General features: G+C 42.8%; 1 protein-coding gene and 1 long non-coding RNA gene across 2 annotated transcripts in view; one reads left to right on the top strand and one right to left on the bottom strand.

The window, feature by feature from the left end:
* The window catches only part of LOC309525014 (dynein axonemal heavy chain 11-like), a 227,395-nt gene extending 209,928 nt beyond the window's left edge, over positions 1 to 17,467 (bottom strand). Inside the window, exons 1-9 of the mRNA XM_082210341.1 lie at positions 17,038 to 17,467; positions 16,580 to 16,704; positions 16,274 to 16,466; positions 14,118 to 14,222; positions 11,345 to 11,737; positions 9,892 to 10,224; positions 7,736 to 7,990; positions 7,442 to 7,611; positions 6,149 to 6,368 (exon numbers count right to left, since the gene is read on the bottom strand). Of these exons, the coding sequence (XP_082066467.1) occupies positions 6,149 to 6,368; positions 7,442 to 7,611; positions 7,736 to 7,990; positions 9,892 to 10,224; positions 11,345 to 11,737; positions 14,118 to 14,222; positions 16,274 to 16,466; positions 16,580 to 16,704; positions 17,038 to 17,070 (1,827 nt within the window). The 5' untranslated portion in view covers positions 17,071 to 17,467. The remainder of the gene's footprint in view (positions 1 to 6,148; positions 6,369 to 7,441; positions 7,612 to 7,735; positions 7,991 to 9,891; positions 10,225 to 11,344; positions 11,738 to 14,117; positions 14,223 to 16,273; positions 16,467 to 16,579; positions 16,705 to 17,037) is intronic.
* Positions 17,468 to 17,939: 472 nt separating this feature from the next.
* LOC309525600 lies at positions 17,940 to 19,548 on the top strand. Its single transcript, XR_014216449.1, has 3 exons — positions 17,940 to 18,061; positions 19,027 to 19,162; positions 19,465 to 19,548. It is a non-coding gene; the product is annotated as an uncharacterized lncRNA (long non-coding RNA).
* The last annotated feature ends 450 nt before the right edge of the window (positions 19,549 to 19,998 follow it).

The following is a 19,998-nucleotide window of genomic DNA, read 5'->3' as shown; positions in this document are numbered from 1 at the left end:
TTCGTTGGCACATCAAGTCAGCAAACCTTCCTTTCACAAAGGGTTGTACACATGTCTTATTTTCACTTTCTTTCCCCCCCTACCCTGGTACATTTGTACCTTTTACTCTCATTATCCTCTGCAATTGTAGACTCATTGCTCATAGTAATTCATAAAATATATTTTTTGCATTTTTTAAAAAAACGTTTAGGTTCAGCAGTCTGCATCTCAGTAAGCTTAATTTATATTCAGTCTAAAAATGAACTCAGCATCTCCATTGCCTGCCACATAGTATATGGCAGGTATTGCTTTTTGTTTAAAGAACAGCGGAACCTACACTTTCTTACCGGTGAATATTTGAATATATAATAAGTCGCCCACATAGTCAATATCCAAGTGGCATTACAGTTCACTTCAGGTATTTGATGTTTCTGTTAAGTTATGGCCTTCTCGGTAGTGGCACCCATTCTGTGGAATGCCCTCCCATCAGATCTCAGGGAGATGAGTAATTATACATCTTGCTTTTTAAGGTTTAATGTTTTACTATGTTTATATATGCTGGGCTGGAAGCCACCCAGAGTGGCTGGGGCAACCCAGTCAGATGGGTGGGGTATAAACAAACAAACAAACAAACAAACAAACAAACAAACAAACAAACAGGTGAACAATGCACCACCGTCACCCACGCTGGTATTCCAGTCACCATCCATAAGTGTGTGTGTGTGTGTGTGTGTGTGTGTGTGTGTGTGTGTGTGTGTGTATGGTAACTGCCTGAAGTGGGACTCTTCTGTACTAGCTCTCCATTTCAGAAGATTTTCCTCCAACTTAGGAGACCTTCAGGAAGGCCAAAGCAGAAGCTATACTACTGAGCTTTGCCTCTTTCCCAGCCTGGAAGTTTAGATACTGTATTTAGAAGAAACCACATACAACAACAGTGAACCAGTTCTTAAACCCGGGCCATCAGAAAAGGAGAATTGTTTCCCTTACCCATGTAGCAGTGCTTCCCTTATATGAAAAAATGGAGCAGGTGTTATTCACAGATTTGTGACACCAGGCTCCAAATATCCATATAATATCTCTCAATAGGTTCATATAAATGTGCGGGGAAAGATGGAAGGAACTGACAACGCAAATGCCGTGGGGTTGAGGAGACATCTCCACAAAATGGTACCTCTGCTAATGGTCCTTAGAGGCAAGAGTAGAACCAAAGTACCCCAAATTCCTAATAGCCACACCAAGAGGATACCACGGTCAGTGGTATCAAGAGCAACCAACTGATCAAGGAGGACCAACAAGAGCCACACTCCCGTTTCTCCCATCATTTCTAGGCATAGGTCTGAGAGGTTTTTCTATTGTCCCGCCCCTTTCCCCAGGAAAACCTGTGCTTTACTGCTAAATCGGAACAAACATCTACTGGGTTTTCTGCAGATTGACGTTTATTCTGATTCAGCAGTAAAAAGTGGGTTTTCCTGGCGAAAGCAGCAGGACAAAAGAAAAGCCCCTCAGACCCATGCCTAGAAATCACAGTACAAATGGAAATAAATTAGAAATTAAAAAAATTATCCAGTAACACCCTAGACACCAACTAAGTTTGTTCTAGGTATAAGCTTTCGTGTGCATGCACACTTCTTCAGATACACTGAAACAGAAGTCACCTTCTGCGGCAGAAGCAATTGATGTAAAGATCTAGTGTGGTATTGCGTCCATCAAGAGGGGTCCATATTGTGGAGTCTCTTTTTTTGGAACATTTTTTTTTATGGCAGTTGGTGTCAATGTTCTGTTCATTGGTGGGTTGGGAGGGTGGTAGCTGTTCCCCAGTAGGTTGAGAGATGTTGTTTTGTGAAGATGCTGTTTGTTCTTCTTTGTCTTGTTCTTGTGTGTGTTGAAAGTACTCCCCCAGGCACAGACGGCGGAAAAATGCTTCCAAGTCCCCGCAGAACTGAATATGGGGTATCTGAAGAAGTGTGCATGCACACAAAAGCTTATACCCAGACCATGAGATTTACAGGATGTATGGCTTTGAAGGAGAATGTACTAAAAATGATGTATAGATGGCATTTGACGCCAATAAAATTGGCTAAAATGTATAGAAAGAAAGACAGAAAATGCTAGAAATGTAAGGAAGTAGATGGGGATTATTTTCATATGTGGTGGTCCTGTGACAAGGTTAAGAGAGTCTGGGAATTAATTTACAATGAACTTAAAAAGAATATTCAAATACACTTTTCCCAAAAGGCCAGAGACATTTTTGCTAGGTCTACAGTGGTGCCCCGCAAGACAAATGCCTCGCAAGACGGAAAACCCGCTAGATGAAAGGGTTTTCCGTTTTTGAGCTGCTTCGCAAGACGAATTTCCCTATGGGCTTGCTTCGCAAGACAAAAACGTCTTGTGAGTGTTCCGATTTTTTTCTGCTCCCCCCTTTTTCTAAGCCGCTAAGCCGCTAATAGCCTTTTAGCCGCTAAGCCTTTAATAGCCGCTAATCCGCTAAATCGCTAATAGCGCTAATCCGCTAAGCCGCTAATAGGGCTTAAAAACCGCTAGATGAAGAGACTCGCGGAACGGATTATTTTCGTCTTGCGAGGCACCACTGTAGTGGGAAGAGAGATTAAAATAAAGGATCAGAATTTGTTTATGTATGCCACAGCCGCCGCAAGAACTCTACTGGCCCCAAAATGGAAAACACAAGATTTACCAACCATCCAGGAGCGGCAGGTGAAGATGACAGATTTTGCGGAACTTGCCAAATTGACAGGAAGGACCAAGAGGACCAGAGATACAACAACAATTGGAGTAAATTCATTGAATATTTAAAGGAGAACCACAAAAGTTTAAAGACACTAGCAGGGCTGGAATAACACCTTCAATGTAAAATAGTAGAGTTATGACAGTAATATATGCAATAATTATGTGATGTATATACCAGCTGCAGGGAGGGAGGGAAGTCAAGACTCAGCAGAGTCAAAGGGATTATATTGTGATAATAAGGAATGTTGGGGAAAGGATTATATGAAGAAAATAATAAAAAATCACTTGAAAATAAAAGCTTATACCCAGACCAAACTTAGTTGGTCTCTGAGGTGCTATGGACAATTTTTAAATTTTTTATTTGTTTCAACTGCATCAGACCAACATGGCTACCTACCTGAATCTAGTACAAATGAAAGTAATCATGGGATAAAGAGGAGTGGGGATGAGTGCAGAGTCATACTTCTTACAGGTTTAGAATCAGAGGTAAAATGCAGAACTACTGGGAATGTTATAACAAGGATGAATTGGAGTGTTAGGTACTAGAAGTCTGAGAAACGAAATCTGTAAACAGGTAAAACCCCTAGGAGAGATTTTTTAAAAAGGGGGTAAATAGATAGATGGAGTTAAGGAGAAGCAATAAAAAAATAAAATACAGTGGTACCTTGGGTTACAGAGGCTTCCGGTTACAGACTCCGCTCACCCGGAAGTAGTACCTCGGGTTAAAAACTTTGCTTCAGGATGAGAACAGAAATCATGCCGTGGCGGCAACGGGAAGCCCCATTAACTAAAGTGGTACCTCAGGTTAAGAACAGTTTCAGGTTAAGAACGGACCCTCCAGAACGAATTCAGTTCTTAACCTGAGGTACCACTGTATCAAATAAGATATTGACATCAACTTTGTTTTAAAACTTTAATTCCAAAGGAAAGGTTAGTAAAAAAAACCCCAAACTGTTGCAGTATTACTCAGCCCACCTTTTCATAAATATCTAGTTCTATGCATAAATCTGCTGGACTTCTTTTTTTGCGTTGTGTCATTTCCCAAGAAATGAAAATATTTCATGCTTGGTATGAAACTTGGAAGCGTGTCAGCTTGATTGGCTTATTTTTTCTGTTCTAAATTCTCATTTATTTTAAGTACTTCATTGAAAACATGTTGTTGCTTTTTTACTATGGAAATATTGTCTTTAAGGTGCAATTTATAGGCAGGAATGTCTTTGTGCCCTCATTTATGGATTCCTTGTCAGTAGATTGCTTATGTATATTAAATTCTCAGGCCTAGTGAATGGATGACAATTTTTGCATCCTATAAGAACCTGTGTTTTCAGCAATGACTCACCTTGTGAGATGGCCCTGGTTTCAGAACTGACTCAGGGCTGCTTTCTAGGGTTGATTCTAAACATAGGGCAGTAGCCATTGTTATATATAACAGTAGATAGTATTAGATGTAAGCGAAAGGCTGGGCTGGATGAATCCCTAGCCGGAATTAAGATTGCTGGAAGAAATATCAACAACCTCAGATATGCAGATGACACAACCTTGATGGCAGAAAATGAGGAGGAATTAAAGAACCTTTTAATGAGGGTGAAAGAGGAGAGTGCAAAATATGGTCTGAAGCTCAACATCAAAAAAACGAAGATCATGACCACTGGTCCCATCACCTCCTGGCAAATAGAAGGGGAAGAAATGGAGGCAGTGAGAGATTTTACTTTCTTGGGCTCCATGATCACTGCAGATGGTGACAGCAGCCACGAAATTAAGAGACACCTGCTTCTTGGGAGAAAAGCAATGACAAACCTAGACAGCATCTTAAAAAGTAGAGACATCACCTTGCCAACAAAGGTCCCTATAGTTAAAGCTATGGTTTTCCCAGTCGTAATGTATGGAAGTGAGAGCTGGACCATAAAGAAGGCTGATCACCTAAGAATTGATGTTTTTGAATTATGGTGCTGGAGGAGACTCTTGAGAGTCCCATGGACTGCAAGAAGATCAAACCCATCCATTCTTAAGGAAATCAGCCCTAAGTGCTCATTGGAAGGACAGATCCTGAAGCTGAGGCTCCAATACTTTGGCCACCTCATGAGAAGAGAAGAGTCCCTGGAAAAGACCCTGATGTTGAGAAAGATGGAGGGCACAAGGAGAAGGGGACGACAGAGGATGAGATGGTTGGACAGTGTTCTCGAAGCTGCCAGCATGAGTTTGACCAAACAGCGGGAGGCAGTGGAAGACAGGAGGGCCTGGCGTGCTCTGGTCAATGGGTTCACGAAGAGTTGGACACAACTAAACCACTAAACAACAACAAGAAGTATTAGATGTTAGTGATTGGCAGGGCTTCACAGGCAGGGTCGCATTGCATACCTGGCTTCTGAATGCTACGCATTGCTGTTGGTTACCAAGGGCAGGCAGGCAATGTGGAGATCAGCACAGCAAAGACAAATGCTCCTTTAGCCACATCCTCACTGCGCCAAGCTCCCCACTGCCTGGCGTGTTTGCAGATTCAGGGAGAATAAAAGGAAGCACTTATTCACGCAATGAAAGATGCAGTGAAGGTCTTCCAACTTGGATGGCCTTACATGGGTAGGAGACAAATTCATGGAAGATGTGACTATTAGAGCCCCTTAGTCATGACCATGGCTTTGTTACACCTCCGAGTATCAGAGGGGGGATGCCTCAGAATACCAGGTATCGTGAAAAAGAGGGGGCCTATTTTAGTTCATTCTCTGCTTGTGGGCATCTAGTTGGTCACTGGGAGAACAGATTGCTAGGACCAGGTGAGCATTTCGTCCGATCCGGCAGGGTTCTCCTTAAGTTCACTTCTTGCCTCTGATCTCACTGGGCCCTAACATGTTGAGAAGACCTCTGTAAGCAGCAAACATTATGAAACTTATTTTTATTATAATTTCTAAATATTATGTATTTTGTGGTTTTATATTGTGATTTTGTGTTGTAAATGCCCTGAGACCTGGGGGTATAGGGTGGTATAAAAATTTAATTGATGATGATGATAATGATAATGATAATGATAATAATAATAATAATAATAATAATAATAATAATAATAATAATTCTCCACCCCCATCGTTTAGCCCGGACACTGAGATCCAGCGCAGAGGGCCTTCTGGCGGTTCCCTCATTGTGAGAAGGCAGGTTACAGGGAACCAGACAGAGGGCCTTCTCAGTAGTGGCACCCGCCCTGTGGAACACCCTCCCTTCAGATGTGAAGGAAATAAGCAGCTATCTTATCTTTAAAAGACATCTGAAGGCAGCCCTGTTTAGGGAAGTTTTTAATTTTAATGCTGTATTGTTTTTAACACTCGATTGGAAGCCGCCCAGAGTGGCTGGGGGAAACTCAGCCAGATGGGCGGGGTATAACTAAATTGTTGTTGTTGAAACTCAGCAGATACAACAGCAGTTGAATTTTTACCTTAAGTTCTGTGTAAATCTGCTCTGGTAGCTGTTGCCCATAGCTTCGCAGCAATTCAGCCGTCGATTTCAGAGGCTTGAAAATATCCTCAATGGATTGTCGGTTGCGGATAGCCATGAGGTGTCCCATTATTTCAACCAGAAGCGCGTAATCTCCTTCATTCACTTTCTTAGCTAAACCTTTTTCCGTTTCATGGATGAACTTGGCTAATTCTGTAATGCTAGAACAAGGTTATGATGTCAGCAACTAACGCGTACTGAGTTTGCTGCTTTCACAGAACTTCATTATACTTTTAAGGACCTTTCCAGACCCATGTGCACACGTCTATTCAGCTGTTCTACACCCCTCCACACACACTCCCCATCCTCCAGGCAAATAAGAAGCACTATCACAACTCTAGAGTACATGCTAGCCAAGCAAAAATACTCAAAGAAGGAACAGAGCAGGGCTGGCAGGAGGTGTTGCCTGGGCAGAGACACTGTGGCATGGGGTGTGTGTGGAGTATAGGCCTGGAAAGAGTCGTGTCCAACTCTTTGTGACCCCATGGACCAGAGCACGCCAGGCACTTCTGTCTTCCACTGCCTCCCACAGTTTGGTCAAACTCATGCTGGTAGCTTCGAGAACACTGTCCAACCATCCTGTCCTCCATCTTTCCCAACATCAGGGTCTTTTCCAGGGAGTCTTCTCTTCTCATGAGGTGGCCAAAGTATTGGAGCCTCAGCTTCAGGATCTGTCCTTCCAGTGAGCACTCAGGGCTGATTTCCTTCAGAATGGATAGGTTTGATCTTCTTGCAGTCCATGGGACTCTCAAGAGTCTCCTCCAGCACCATAATTCAAAAGCATCAATTCTTTGGCTATCAGCCTTCTTTATGGTCCAGCTCTCATTTCCATACATCACTCCATAATTGGGGTTCTGGCTCATATGGAAGTCTGTGTGTATATATCCTTGCCTCCTGCAGACATCCACACTCCACATCAGAGGTGTGGCCAGGGAAGCTGCACAACGTCAAGGCTGGTGCCAGCAGCAGACCCCTGCTTCTTCTTCAATGCAATTAACCCACAAAAGGACGTATTTAAGGACCATTCAGCAGAGCAAGTCCTTTGTACAATATCATCTGCAATTCTGCTTTGCTGGGATCAAACTCTTTATGGTGGTTCTTGTTTGGCTTTGGTGATGCTCCATGGCCTTGTTTCTCCCCTACTCAATATTTCACGAAGCGAGCACAGTTCCACCCCCATTTCAAAAGATGTAGAATTCAAAAGCCTTTTTAAAAGACATCAAAGATGGCTTACCTTTGGGCTACGTAGTTGAGCAGATGCTCCTGAAACATCCAGCTCCATTTTTTAATAACATTCATCACAGCTATCTTAAAAGGCTTAATATCCACCTGAAACCAGCCATTAAAAATCTTCTGGTTTTCAAACTTGCTTACTTCTTCATGCAGGGCTTCATAAACGCTGATCTTAAAGAACAAAGATGTGATTAAAATTCTGGTGTTTTAATTAGGAGAGCAAAATCGTGTAAATAGCTTAATGGAACACAACTAACAGAGGCAGATGAAAAGACATTTTAAAATGACAAAGTACCTGTTGTTTAAAGTGATTTAACTGTGGGGAGCATTTCCGAAGTTCATAGTCTGCATATAATTCCAGCTCTTCAGCACGGAGAAATCGTCCATAGACAAGGAACTGCTTCATAAATTTGGCTTTATCATCCATCCATAAGTGGCTGTATTTCCTAAAGTAGCTTTGATATTCCTGAACATTAACAATGACCGAGTGCACCCTGGTCATGATTTCCCGGTGCATTTTATCCAGTGTATCCATCTGCTCCACATCATCCTAAATGTGAAAATAAAACCAGAGAGAGTTGGTTCAATGGTTTTTGAGAGAGAAAGAGAGAGAGAGAAAGAGAGAGAGAGAGAGAAAGAGAGAGAGAGAGAGAGAGAGAGAGAGAGAGAGAGAGAGAGAGAGACTGCAGCAAGGCCCCAGGACAACTGCAAGTATATACAGTGGTACCTGAGTTAAGTACTTAATTCGTTCCGGAGGTCTGTACTTAACCTGAAACTGTTCTTAACCTGAAGCACCACTTTAGCTAATGGGGCCTCCTGCTGCCGCCGCGCCGCCGGAGCACGATTTCTGTTCATATCCTGAAGCAAAGTTCTTAACCTGAAGCACTATTTCTGGGTGTGTAACCTGAAGCGTATGTAACCCGAGGTACGACTGTAAACTAATCTCATGGTTTACAAACACATACTCTGGCTTCCATCACAGTGTCCTGTTGTGCCAGAAGCAGTTTAGTCCTGCTGGCCACATGAACCAGAAAGCTGTCTGTGGGCAAATGCCGGCTCCCTCGGTCTGAAGTAAGATGAGCGCCACACCCCATTTGACTGGACTTAACCGTCCAGGGGTCATTTACCTTTGCCTTTTACTTTACACTAAGCTGAAATATGCCTCAGGCTGCATTCCTATACTCACCCAGAAATAAGTCCCACTTAACTCAATGGGGCTTACTTCTGAGGGGACACACATAGGATTGCACACAAATAATTACATTACGAAACAAGTGTCAGAGGTCACACTGCAATTCTCTTTTAAGATTCCAGTCTAGGCTCTCAGCCCCAAGAATCCTTTGGCGTGCAATTTCAGATGTGACTACTCACATAATCCAAAATGCTGTTGCCATGGCAAGCTGTTTCTAAGTGGCAAAAAAGAGAGAGCTAAAATCCAATGGAGAGAAAATGATGCCCTGCCCCTAAGGTATATACCAATGAGATGTGAGTGGAAGGCTTTCAATAAATGCAAGACTAATTAGTGTGTCTGGATGTGTTCACAAATACACACACACACGCTTTTTAAGTCTGAAAAATATTCCAAACTTCTTCAGCTATTATGAGCATGCATAGGTAAGGAAATGGAATTGTTCCCATTTGACTTTGGCCTTACCTCCTACATGTGTTCAGCATAACCAGCAAAAGAGCCTACATGCCTCCAAACTATATGCCCTTTAGCTGTTGTTGGATAACTTGTCTACATCATCATTTAGACCAGGGGTAGCCAACACGGTGTTCTCTAGATCTGAGTTGTTGCTGAACTGCTACCCTCAGCCTTTTGGGCCCTGTTATCAGAGGCCACTGAGAGCCTTTAGGTATTGTTGTCTAGGTTCCCACCCCTACCCCAAATAATAAAACTAGACAATTTTAGGCATGGTTTTGAATCGCCCATGCCTCTTTGTTTACAAAAAGAAGCTGTGGGGGATCCCCAATTCAGACTGGAACCATATAGCAGGGGGACTTTAACTTTTTCCCCACCTGAAGCTACTTCAAGGGGAGGAGCAATTTTGAGCGAGAAAAGGGTGGTTGAAAAGGGTTAAAACCCATTGCCCTGAGATGTGGTCCCAGCTGCTTTTTGTGAGCAAAGAGATAAGGTTGGCTGCGAGCACATTTTTTTCAAAATCTTGCTTATAGTCACATCATGTTTGATTCAAACACACATTACCATTAGTACAACCCACTTTGCTGGGTGTCTCCCAAAACAGAGTTTACCATTTTCTTTTATTTGTAATGGATGCCAGCGGTGTCATATTGGCCAAACCATAGCATCACAGGTAGAACATCAAAGGTAGAACAAAGCCAAAGACTATCATTCAGTCAATTGGATGGACAATATAACCTTAGTTGAAATGGCTGTTTAAAATACTCAGTGGTTAAAGAAAAAGATAGTAGATACATTGGTGATTATACCTGATAAGTGTTATGTCCAAGATGCTTGGCAACTCTGTTTATATTTGATGCAATCAGGTAAATGTTCTGGATTAGGCCCTCCACGATGTCAGAAAAATTGCCGTCGACAGTGTGCTCCAAAGAAGGCTTAAAAGTCATTTCATTGTCGTTAAGGATGAGCTGCGCTTCAAATAAGGGAGCAGGTTTTGAGGTTGTCTCGGTGTTTTCAACCAGATACTGAAGAGAACACTTGATAGCTTGAAACAGTCCATCTGAAATCATGTGGTCTATGTATACAATGTAGGCTTTCCATTCATCAGAAAGAGGATCTGCCTGAAGCAAGTTCTGATTCTCCTGGAGAAAGCAATTTGCCCGAAAATGAGCAGCAGAATTTAAAATTGAACTCCACAACACAGAATTTCCCCTATTCCAATTAATTTACTTCTTCAAAAGTGAAAGACAACTATTTTTGCCGTTTCCTTTTTTTCTTTCTTTCAAGGAGGAAAAGGTCCCCGCTATTTACAACATAATTGCCCGCCTGATCACTCAAGTGTCCATTGAACAATGCTCTAAAATAAAGGACAACACCAACGCAGGAAGTCTGAGAGCTACAGAGGCTATGCAAGCTGTACATCTCTCATTTTCCTTGTTTCCAGCAGCACCTCTGTCTCTGTGATTTGGTGAGCACATCTCATCCTAACATCAGTGATGACCAAACCTGGCCCTCCAGCTGTTTTGGGACAACAACTCCCATCATCCCTAGCTAACAGGACCAGTGTTCAGGGATGATGGGAATTGTAGTTCCAAAACAGCTGGAGGGCCAAGTTTGGCCATCGCTGCTAACATGAAAGCCCTAATATGTGATCACAGGAGGGTAAACCAGATGAGAAAGAGGGGAAAGGAATGGGAATCCAATATACTTATTTTATTTTATATATAATTTATTTTTAATTAAAATTCTATACCGCCATTTATCTGAGGATCACAGAGATGTTTACAACTATATGTCCACTCAGACTGTTGTAATACCTTCATTTAAACTCATTTAAGCAGCCCTGCAAGCTAGGCTAGGCTGAGAAACTGTGACTTCTCCAAGGACACACAACAAACTTCCTGGCAGGATTTTAACACCCTTCACACCATGCTAAGTAAACAAACTCTCTGATCTGCATACTTCAGTCTAGGGCAGGAATGGGAAACCTGTGGCCCTCCAGAGAGTTCATTTATTTATGTTTAACAGAATTTGTATATCACTTAATCATAAAAAACCCTCTAAGCAGTTTTTGATGCTGGTCTGTGACCGTATTAATAATAAATTCATTCATTCTCTAAGCAGTTTAAATAAAATAGACATTAAAATTATCAATCAAAGTCAAAAGTTAAAAACAAGGTGGTCTAATTGTTTTCCACAATATAAATAAAATTTTCTGGGAATTTTCTGGAGGGTTGGGGGGGGCAATAAATTACATATTACCTGAACCAATTGGTGGATCCTGGTGCTCATCTCTTGCACTGATCCATATAACTGGCACATTCTTTCATTGTTATCAAGGCACAGCAGTGGACAAGTGACACCAGTTTTCCGCACAAGGAACGAAGTTTCACTCAGTCTATGCAGCAGGTTCTGGATCAACCCCACATTCTCCTTGGCTTTCTGGAGCCTGCTGCCTACGTTTTCAACGAGTTCCCTGGTTTCTTCGATATAGTCCCACAGTCTCTCATTTCGCCAGGTCAGTGTGTCGAAAGCAGGCTTTAACTGTTGGTCGATTCTCCCAATCTCATTTGCTATGAGCTCTGCTTCCTCAGGCAGAATTGTCCTCTGCAACTGGTTATATTGCCTGGTGATTAAATTTAAATTTCCAATGTACTGAAGGGGAAATAATAATAATAGTAATAGTGTCTATTATTCAATGGTGATTTAATGGAGACTTAGAGTGAATCATTCATCATAATCTAGAGATCTCTCTACCATCAGAAGTATACGCAGATCCCTTGCATGTGAAGACTGATCCATTCCTTCCAATGGAAGGAACAGAGCTGTATGAGACAAGGGGCTTATCCACACTTGTCCAGCTACTTTCCCCCGGGGAATCCCATGATTAACAGCTGAACTGGAGAAAAAGTTAATCAGGTTTTTCTGTTGATGGATGTTTGCTGCAATTTATTGGTAAAGAATGGATTTCACCGGGGGAAAGCATTGAAGAAAGCAAAAAACAAAACAAAACCCAAACATTGGACAAATGCTTTCTAAGAGGGAAATCTTTAATATGATTTTTTAAACACACACACACACAGAGAGAGAGAGAGAGAGAGGGAGGGAGAGGGAGGTATGGTCTCCATGCTGACTTGCATGTTTAAAGTTAGTTTGGCCCCAAGCATGGAGTTATAGATTATAGAATCATTATGACCGTAGAGTTGGAAGGGACCACGCGAGTCATCTAGTCCAGGCTTCCTCAACCTCAGCCCTCCAGATATTTTGAGACTACAGTTCCCATCATCCCTGACCACTGGTCCTGCTAGCTAGGGATCATGGGAGTTGTAGGCCAAAAACATCTGGAGGGCCAAGGTTGAGGTAGCCTGATCTAGTCCAATCTTCTGCAATGTAGACATCTTTTGCCCAACTTGGGGCTTGAGCTCATGACCTTGAGATTAAGAGTCTCATGCTTTACTGACTGAGCCGTCTCAGACAGCCCTCCCGAAAAGGCCACCATTATTTTAACCCTTCCCCTGATTTCATGTGACCTTGATGTATTTATTTATTTTTGTAAGTACTGGGTAGCAAAGAAGATACGATCTCTCAACTGGACTGTTTATTTCCATTGTTGTGTGAGTACATGGTGCTTAGAAACAGGTCAACCTACACCCATTTCAAGTGGCCAATCAAATAGCTAGCCCATCATTACAACACCATGTCCCAGGCTCTTCTAGAAGCAGGAGGCAGGAGGAGAAATGTACCAATTTAGTGTAACCACATTGGGATGTACTGAGCCCAGTCACCTGAGCTCTACAGGGGATGCCAAGAATTTTCACACCAATCCCCCACCCAACGCTGTCAGTCCCTACTCCATGTTCTGGTAGGCCCCTCAGCAAGTTCTCCCCCCTTGAGTGGGCTCTCCTCTTCATCCTTGCTGCTGTCACTGTTGCCCATTCTACTGCCCTGTCTCCTTAGGCCCAATCCACACAGGTGCCCTGGGAATGGGCTCAAAGCAAGTGGAAGATACTGCTTGGCCTCCTTCAGGCCAGTGCCCACTTGCTTAGAGAGGACAAGTAAGCAGGTTGCAACTGTGCAGAAGAGGAGAAGATGCAGCAGCAGTGATAGGTGTTCCAAGGATTGGTTGTGCCTCCGTTTCCTCCTCCTGCTGGGATGTGGACCTTTACCTCTCTCATGTTCTACATCAGTGTTTCCCAAACTTGGGTCTCCAGCTGTTTTTGGACTACAATTCCCATCATCCCTGACAACTGGTCTTGCTAGCTAGGGATGATGGGAGCTGTAGTCCAAAAACAGCTGGAGACCCAGGTTTGGAAAACACTGTTCTACATGCATCACTGAGCCAATCCTGTAGATGGTTTTGGTCTTTTTTGTCCACACAAGCACAAGGAGCAAGTTCTCATTGGTGTCTTTACTTCCAGTTCATCGCCAGATTGCATTCTCAGCACTGGAGGAAGCTGCTATTCAGAACACACCCCTACTGGATAAAATTTGAGTTTGTGATGGGCATTGGCTTCACAAAGAATCCCACAGTCCATTAAGACATCTGCAAGCTCTCCCGCCTTCTGTGAATTCTTGGTCTGAGAAGCCCATTTTCCTACCAGTGCTTTTATAGGAGGAATGAGAGAGGAATAAAGGGGCCTCCCCCCACCCCCACGTTCTTTTCTCCAGTACCTTTAGAGAAAAGGAAAGTGTGGAGACCCTAAATGTAGTTGAAGTGTTCGGTCCTCCCGCCCCCTTTGTAATTTGAACACTGCTATTTTGCTGTCAATAGGACCGCCAACTAATTCAACAGAGAAGAGGGCCCTTTGTATTCAAAGGAACACATATGCGTGCAGTAAGACTGAAATACAAGATTAACTACAAACTACAATATAACAACCATCCAGCTGACAAAATAATTAGGAAAAAATAGTTGTGCACTCTTTGCTTTTGGTTTAGATAGTTGAAGACTCAAACAGATTACTGCAGTTATGTCAATTTTCTTCCATTTCTTTATATTCGCACACATCTTTCATACGGAATCGCTTCTATTTACCTTGTAAAGGGTTTCTCTCTTGGAATACAATTGCATGGCAACCTCAGGTATATCAGGGTGTTTTAAAGCCTCAAGGTATTTCACTTCCCTGAGGACGGCAGAGAGCTGCAGGAGAAGATGTAAATGGTTTTGTCATGTTGCCAGAAGCTTCTTCAAAACTACCTCGCTTCAAGGGCACTCGTGCAACTTCCTTCCAGGTGTACCATTGGACATTTTAGTTCAGATGCCAGACAGATCCTCCAGGTGCTCTACAGTGGTACCTCAGGTTACATACGCTTCAGGTTACATACACTTCAGGTTACATACTCCACTAACCCAGAAATATTACCTCGGGTTAAGAACTTTGCTTCAGGATGAGAACAGAAATCATGCAGCGGCAGCGCAGCAGCAGCAGGAGGCCCCATTAGCTAAAGTGGTGCTTCAGGTTAAGAACAGACCTCCAGAACGAATTAAGTTCTTAACCCGAGGTACCACTGTATAAGCATAACTGTATTACTAGCGATGTTGGATTGCTGTTGTTTTCTTTTTGGTTTTTGGTGGTTTTTTTTAGTCTAACTTGTGTAAAGGCAAGACTCCAGCCATTGCTGATGGTTGCAGGAACCTCGTAACCCTTGCTGGAGAATATAAGCAACAGGAAGTAGGGGAGTAATGGCCAACAAACATGCACCAATATTTCCTATGGGCCCAGGAAAGGGCTCCGACTCATGAGTGCAAATAATTCTGAGGCTCCTCACCAGACTGAAGGTTGTTATAATCATCAATGCTATTTTTCTAGAAAAAGAGGTGCCAGAATTCACTGTTAATTGGTGCCCACCTGAGAGATGCCGGAACTGAGTTCAGGCTGAAAAAAAGCCCTGATCATCATTCCCTGATGTCCCCAGTCTTCCTGCCTGTCCCCTGAAGCCCATAATGAAAGTTCATAATGACTGAAAAATGATTCACCCTAGTGTGGTAAAGGTAAAGGTAAAGGTAAAGGAACCCCTGACCATTAGGTCCAGTCGTGACCGACTCTGGGGTTGCGGCACTCATCTCGCTGTATTGGCCGAGGGAGCCGGTGTACAGCTTCTGGGTCAGGTGGCCAGCATGACTAAGCCGCTGCTGGCGAACCAGAGCAGCGCATGGAATCGCCGTTTACCTTCCCGCCGGAGCAGTACCTATTTATCTACTTGTACTTTGACATGCTTTCAAACTGCTAGGTTGGCAGGAGCAGGGACCGAGCAACGGGAGCTCACCCCATTGCGGGGATTCGAACAGCCAACCTTCTGATTGGCAAGTCCTAGGCTCTGTGGTTTAACCCACAGCGCCACCCGTGTCCCAACACCCTGGTGTGAGTTGATGCCAAATGCAGTCTTCCACGCCTCTCCATCTGGCCTTTGTAATGCCCCTCATTAGCCCTGGATTTGCACTTCTTTAAGTGTTTTTGATGGTTGGGATGTGTTATTGAACTGCGATGATATATTTTGCTTTCTGGGGTATAGGATGGAGAGGGGTACATGGGTAGAAAATTATGGCTTTTGCGTGGTTTGGATGCATCCTGCTGTACAAAGGTAAAATCTGTTGCTCCACCCACTTTTGCCTCTGGCCCCACCCACAACATGCACGCAGCTCCTCAAAATGGAATTGCAACCTTCCACCTCAGAAAGGTTCCCCACCACTGGTTTAATCGACAAAGGTCCGTATGGTAAAAGCTATGGTTTTCCCAGTAGTGATGTATAGAAGTGAGAGCTGGACCATAAAGAAGGCTGATCACTGAAGAATTGATGCTTCTGAATTATGGTGCTGGAGGAGACTCTTGAGAGTCCCATGGACTGCAAGAAGATCAAACCTATCCATTCTGAAGGAAATCAGCCCTGAGTGCTCACTGGAAGGACAGATCGTGAAGCTGAGGCTCCAATACTTTGGCCACCTCATGAGAAGAGAAGACTCCCTGGAAAAGACCCTGATGTTGGGAAAGATGGAGGGCACAAGGAGAAGGGGACGACAGAGGACAAGATGGTTGGACAGTGTTCTCGAAGCTACCAGCATGAATTTGACCAAACTGCGGGAGGCAGTGGAAGACAGGAGTGCCTGGCGTGCTCTGGTCCATGGGGTCACGAAGAGTCGGACACAACTAAATGACTAAACAACAACAGTAAAGAACAAGTTGTCTACTTTACCTTTTCATTAAAGTTTACTTCAAACAATCCACAGTCATTGTATCTGAGAATTGGTTGACCGAGATGTGCTTCACAAAGGTGGCTTAAATCTTGTGCCCATGTGGTATGAATTTCCTCATCGTGTTTATCCAATAATTCCAACATTTTCTCACATTTTTGGAAGACAAAATTGGTTTCCTCTGTCTGCAGAATCCTAGAGAGAGAAAAAGGATTTCCTCCTCCTCAATGTCATTTCTAAGTACACAGTGGAAGGTGCTTTGGGAAGTGGTTTAAGCCCTATTGTACAATTTTTATAGCAATACTTACAGATGATTGATGCGCCTAAAATGTGTTCTGTGCTTCAGCAGTCTCTCTCGTAACTCCTGAGACCATTTTAAATTGCCTGCAGTCACTGGCATGTTTTTATGAAGTGCATTGCCTCCATCCCTTAACTTAAATAAACAGAAACTGTTATGATGATGGACTGTCAATACACCATAAGTAAAACCTGCAATAAAACTCAAGAATGATCCCATTGGAGCTGAATCGAAAAATCTCCCACTGAAACAGGTTCTAGTTTGCAAATTCTAAGCAGATTGACGCAGAATTAAAATTCCCAATGGGAATAAGCGAGCCTTACTTCTGAATACATGCTATTGCTGTACTTTTCCCTGTATAAGACACCCCCATGTATACAATGCCCCCTCTTTTTGGGGACTCCAAATACAGAAAATGGGGAGAGATTGCCCAATTGTTAAGCGTTTTTGTGGCCGAAAATAACTCACCTGCAGGAACGCAGCAGCCAATCGCACGCACATCAGCGAAGCCACCAATCACCTGCAAGCTCGCTGAAAGCAACCACCAATCACCCGCCCAATTGCCACAGCACCCAATAGGAGTGGACCTTGCAGCACCCACCAATCACCCGCCAAAATGCCACGGACAATATCCTGCTTGTGGCAGCCACCAATCACATGCCCCACCTCTCCACTATCTGTGTATAAGACGACCCTAAGTTTTTAGCAAAACATAAATAAATAACAAAAAATAACCTAGACTTATACTCGGAGAAATACGGTAAACGTTGAAGAACTACTCTTTTAAGAATCCTGTGCTATGATAAAGAATACCATACATGCTTGTTGAAATGTATGGTAATGGTCAGGCATAATATGAGCTGCAGCCCAAGAACACCAGAAGGCTGCAACTTCTCCACGCCTTCCATAAATGCTGTAAGACTGGTGAAGTGATGAAGTCACTTAAACATCACAGACGGCTGTGTGAGTTCACAAGCCTATACAGTGGTACCTCGGGTTACATATGCTTTAGGTTACAGACTCCGCTAACCCAGAAATAGTACCTCGGGTTAAGAACTTTGCTTCAGGATGAGAACTGAAATTCTGCTATGGCGGCGCAGTGGCAGCAGCGGGAGGCCCCATTAGCTAAAGTGGTGCTTCAGGTTAAGAACAGTTTCAGGTTAAGAACGGACCTCCGGAACGAATTAAGTACTTAACCCGAGGTACCACTGTATTACATCACAGACTTGATAAAGAAACTGATGCTCCAGGGCTAGAGTTGCTCTGTCAATGAGAATCGAGTCCTGCAGACTTTTGATAAAGCAGGCATGTCCAAAGTCTGCTTTGGGGGCCTAATCCAGTCAGTTCAATCTGGCCCCTGTGGCAGTTTACCTCCTAGGGTAAAACTTCAATCCTAAAAAAAAAACTCAACAACTTTGATTGGCCCTCAAGAATGCTCACTTCATCAAATCTGGCCCTCTTTGAAAAAAGTTTGGGCACCCCTGGGATAAAGGTTTGTTTACATTTATATCACTTATTCCTAGGTGGTATACGCAAGGCTCCCAAGCCAAGCTCTGAGCCAGCCGCTTGCTTTTGAAAATTCTCAATTACAACTGGAAAGAAAAAGAAAAAGGGAACATTCTCTGTTTCTCTTTTAACATTTCTTTTACTTCTACTCAGGTTTTTTAAAAAATAAACAAATAAATGTAATTTTTTAAATGCCTGAGCTCTGGGCTGTTGGCATATCTCTCCCCCTGAGATGTCCCTGGAATGACTTTGTAGATGTTCAGAAGAGTTCTTCTGCTGCCATGGCCACCATGGGGGATGCAAAGATTGGGGTTGACCCAAGATACTGGGGCCCCAAAATGCTGCTCCCCTCCCCACCAAGGAAGAAGGGGAAGATCTACATCAGGAACAAGGAGGGAAAGAAAGATCTACATCAGGATTGGCTGCCCCTGTGGATTCTACTGCCTAAGGCAGTAGACTCACCAAACAGATGGGTGGGCCAGTCCTGGCAACACAAATACAATGGTAAAAACAAAATAGGAAAGGGGTTAGGAAAAATAGGGTTAGGAAGGGGGGGGGAATCTGTTCACCAGCATTTCTCACTATCCTGAAACCTATTGAAACTTACCCCAATGGAAAGAGGGCTACCCAATTCATCACAACCTAAAATCACATTATTGGAAAGACTCTTATGGGCATTCTAATTGCCTCCAGACACTGTGCCTACCATATACATGCCAGACAAGAGTTGTATAAGTTGGAAATCTATTCATAGAAACAAACTTTTTCAGTGTGTCCCCTCCCCCTTCAGTTTGTACTAAAACACAAAGTAATGAGGTTATTCTTGACAACACAATAGCTAGTCACCAAGGAGAAAATAAAATTAATGTCTCTGTAAATAAGTAAATAACATGAAATAATAAATTAGAATGCCAAAGTCTGTTACCCACTTTTTCTATTTGATTGTCAAAGATTTGCTTGCAGCAGGTAATTTCCTCATCAAACATTGAAAGAAGAACAGCAACGTTTGGATAAAAATGAGAATAGATGACAGGCCTTTCCAGAAGTTTTCCAAATATCTGCAAAATCTTGAATTTTAAAAAAGATGGTAACTGAAGCACGTGTGTCAATTTTCATCTCTGTTTTAAAAGATGCTATTTTAGGTGGTTTTATAAAAATTATAAAGGGCAGAAAGTTTCTTTATCTGTGTTGTATATTCTGTTTTAACAGATTGGCATTTATGTGTTAGCCTTCAAAGATTATTTCAGGTAAAATTATTGTATGGGTTTAAAGAGAAATCACTTTGATGACTAAATTCTTGTCTTTACATTCCTCCACAATATGTTTAGTAGAGTGTTTCACAAGAAACTAGCTATTAAAAGAACAAGATTCTCCTCTCATTTTTTTTAGGGCTTCACCTGGGACTGAAAGAAATGCATCTCTAAAAAAGGAAAACCTAGAAGGAAAAACCAGATCAGAAAGAGACCTCTGGACTATACTTAAATGTTTCAGTTCTGATCCCTGAATTCATTGATAGCCCAATTTGCTTGGTATTTTGTTTGTTTGTTTATTCTATCATTCATTAGATAGGAGGGGTATAAGTTATTATTGTTGTTGTTGTTGTTACACATATCCTCCAACATTTCTCTAACGAAAATAGGGACATCCTAATGAAAAGTGGGACATTCTGGGATCAAATCAGAAACCTGGACAGCTTCTGTAAATCCGGGACTATCCCTGGAAAATAGGGACACTTCGGTGGTCTGATGGCATGGGGAGGGTAGGTGTGTGGGGGGGCTCTTTTGTTCTGTACCATTTCCCCACAATAACCCCCTCTACCAGCTGCTATTTGTTCACTTAGGGGAAATGTGCTCATGTATAGGTTTTCCTCACAGTGAAAATAGCAGCTTGGGTGGATGTGTTTTTTTCAGGTAAAATGGCATG

Source organism: Podarcis vaucheri (assembly GCF_965113315.1).
Source record: "Podarcis vaucheri genome assembly, chromosome: 1".
Classification (NCBI taxonomy): Eukaryota; Metazoa; Chordata; class Lepidosauria; order Squamata; family Lacertidae; genus Podarcis; species Podarcis vaucheri.
This window is presented reverse-complemented; position numbering and strand designations above follow the sequence as displayed.